At 25.4% G+C, this 2,575-nt stretch overlaps 1 protein-coding gene across 1 annotated transcript in view; it reads left to right on the top strand.

Annotated features, from left to right (window-relative positions):
• LOC113815878 (proline-rich protein 2-like) overlaps positions 1 to 1,034 on the top strand; it is a 9,881-nt gene extending 8,847 nt beyond the window's left edge. Inside the window, exon 2 of the mRNA XM_027367898.2 lies at positions 871 to 1,034. Within this exon, the coding sequence (XP_027223699.2) occupies positions 871 to 1,034 (164 nt within the window). The remainder of the gene's footprint in view (positions 1 to 870) is intronic.
• The last annotated feature ends 1,541 nt before the right edge of the window (positions 1,035 to 2,575 follow it).

Raw genomic sequence — 2,575 nt, 5'->3', positions numbered from 1 at the left:
CATTATCATAATCATTATCATTATTATCATAATCATTATCATTATCATAATCATTATCATTACTATCATAATCATTATCATAATCATTATCATTATCATAATCATTATCATTACTATCATAATCATTATCATAATCATTATCATTATCATAATCATTATCATTATCATAATCATTATCATTACTATCATAATCATTATCATCATTATTATTATTATTATTATTATTATCATTTTCATGATTATGATCATTATTATCATTATCATCATTATCAAGTTTATCATTCTCATCATCATCATTTTCAAGCTTATAATTATCATCGTCATTGGCATGATCACTTAATTTTCATTAAAAAAATCACCATAACTATCATTCTGTTGCATTACAAAATTCCTATCAATATCATGAGAATTTGTTTAAGCATTTTTCGTTGCAAAATCTATGATTAACACATCTTAACACTCACTTCAAAAGATGGTTCTCAAAATATTGCTCTAGAATGCAGTGTTTGTTAAAAAAAAAAAGTAATAATAATAATAATGATGATGATGGTAATAATAGCAATAACAATAACGATAATAATAATAATGATAATAATGATAATAATAATAATAATAATTATTATTATTATAATAATAATAATAATAATAATAATAATAATAATAAGAAGAAGAAGAAGAAGAAGAAGAAGAAGAAGAAGAAGACATACAATCACAGACTCTTCCAAGGATCTTCTCTCTTCAAAAAAAAAAAAAAAAAAAAAACACACAACAACAAAGATACGTTTCTTAACAGAATTCCAAGAAAGTTATCAAGGCGAGCGTGATCTAAGAGTTCCTCCAAGGCGCAACAGCCCGTATAATCCCTTCAAGAACACACCATAGCAAATGACACCAGGGAGAAATATATGAAGCCTTATCGTGTCGTGTCAGGCTTCGTATCAAAGCCCAACGGTCTGGAAGCCTTCGTGGCGTTAGCTTCTGTGTATCGTGTGCTTCGTGTTTCGTTCCGCGGGTGTTTCTCGGCTCTTGGTTAATGCTTCGGAAATTGGTTCTACTTGTTTTTTTTTTGTTGTTGTTGTTGTTGTTTTTTTTGCGTTTTTTTCTTTCTTTTTCTTCGTGGATTTTTGGGTTTCATTTGCAAGTGACAGTTTGTCGTTTCTGCGTGAATTGGTACAGACGTTGGTGTTTTTTTTTTTTTTCGTTTTTTTTTTTTTTTTTTTTTTTTTTGTTTTTTTGTTTTGGTGTGTGTGTGTGTGGGGGGGGAGTCTGACTACGAACATAATATATATTTTTTCGCTTTATTGTTTTTTAATTATCACTCTAAATATTGTCATCATTATTACTATTGCTCTTACTTTTCCGTTACTGTTATTATAACCATAATTGATCTCACTATTACGATTACTATTATTGTTATCATTATTATTTTATCATTATCATCATCAATAGTTATCCTTACCTTCATTTCTATCAGTATCTTTATCATTATCATTATCCTCAGTTCATATCATTATCATCGATTATCATCATTATCATTTCTATAAGCATCAGTAGTAGTGGTAGCAGTAGCATTCTAATCATAATAGTTATTAGCATTATCATTGTCATTATGATCATAATTATCGTAAATTTCATCATCATTAGGATCATCATTATTCATTATTGTTGCCATTATCATTGTTGTTCTTATTGCTGTTATCATTGTTATCATTGCCATTATCATTTCTATCATCATCATTGTCATTATTATTATTATTATCATCATTACTGTTGTGATCACTATCATTATAATTACTTTTATCATCATAATCATCACAGTCATTATCATTATCATCATTATCATTATCAATACTATTATTACTACCATTGTCATTAATGCTATTATAATTATCATTGTCATTATTACTACAATTATCCTTATCATTATTATCATTATTATCAGCATCATTATCATAACTATTAATCAAAAATTTTCTTTCTTGTTGTTATCATTATCATCTTTATTAATGTATATATAAATGTTATGATTATATTTACAATCATAATTAGTATTGTCGTAATTGCCATTATTATTATTATGATTTAAACTCTATTATTAATAATATTATTGCTCTTGTTCTTGCTATTCCTATTACCCATGTTTATAATGATGATACAGAAAATATTTTTTGTATTTTCATTTTATTGTCAGTATTCTTATTGCTGTTGTCATGCTCTTATTATTGTAATTGTGACTATTACTATTTTTTCATTATAATTTTCATTATCCTCATTATTATTATTAATCCTGTTATCATATCATCATTATCAATATTCCTATTCTAAATCATGTTGTCATTATTATTGTTGTTGTTGCTGTTGTTTTTATTGTTGTTGTTGTTGTTACTACTGTTATTATTATTACTGTCCTCAACATATAAATATTCATGTTCATTTTCATTATTTTTGTAATTATCATAATTACCATTATTGTAACAATTATTATAATTACTATTATTATTACCATCGCCATCGTTATCATCAACATTATAATCATTTTCGTTAATATTATTATCTTCATCATTACCATTATCAT

Source organism: Penaeus vannamei, chromosome 19, assembly GCF_042767895.1.
Source record: "Penaeus vannamei isolate JL-2024 chromosome 19, ASM4276789v1, whole genome shotgun sequence".
In the NCBI taxonomy this organism is placed as follows: Eukaryota; Metazoa; Arthropoda; class Malacostraca; order Decapoda; family Penaeidae; genus Penaeus; species Penaeus vannamei.
The sequence above is the reverse complement of the archived record's forward strand: the minus strand, read 5'-3'. Positions and strand labels throughout refer to the sequence as shown.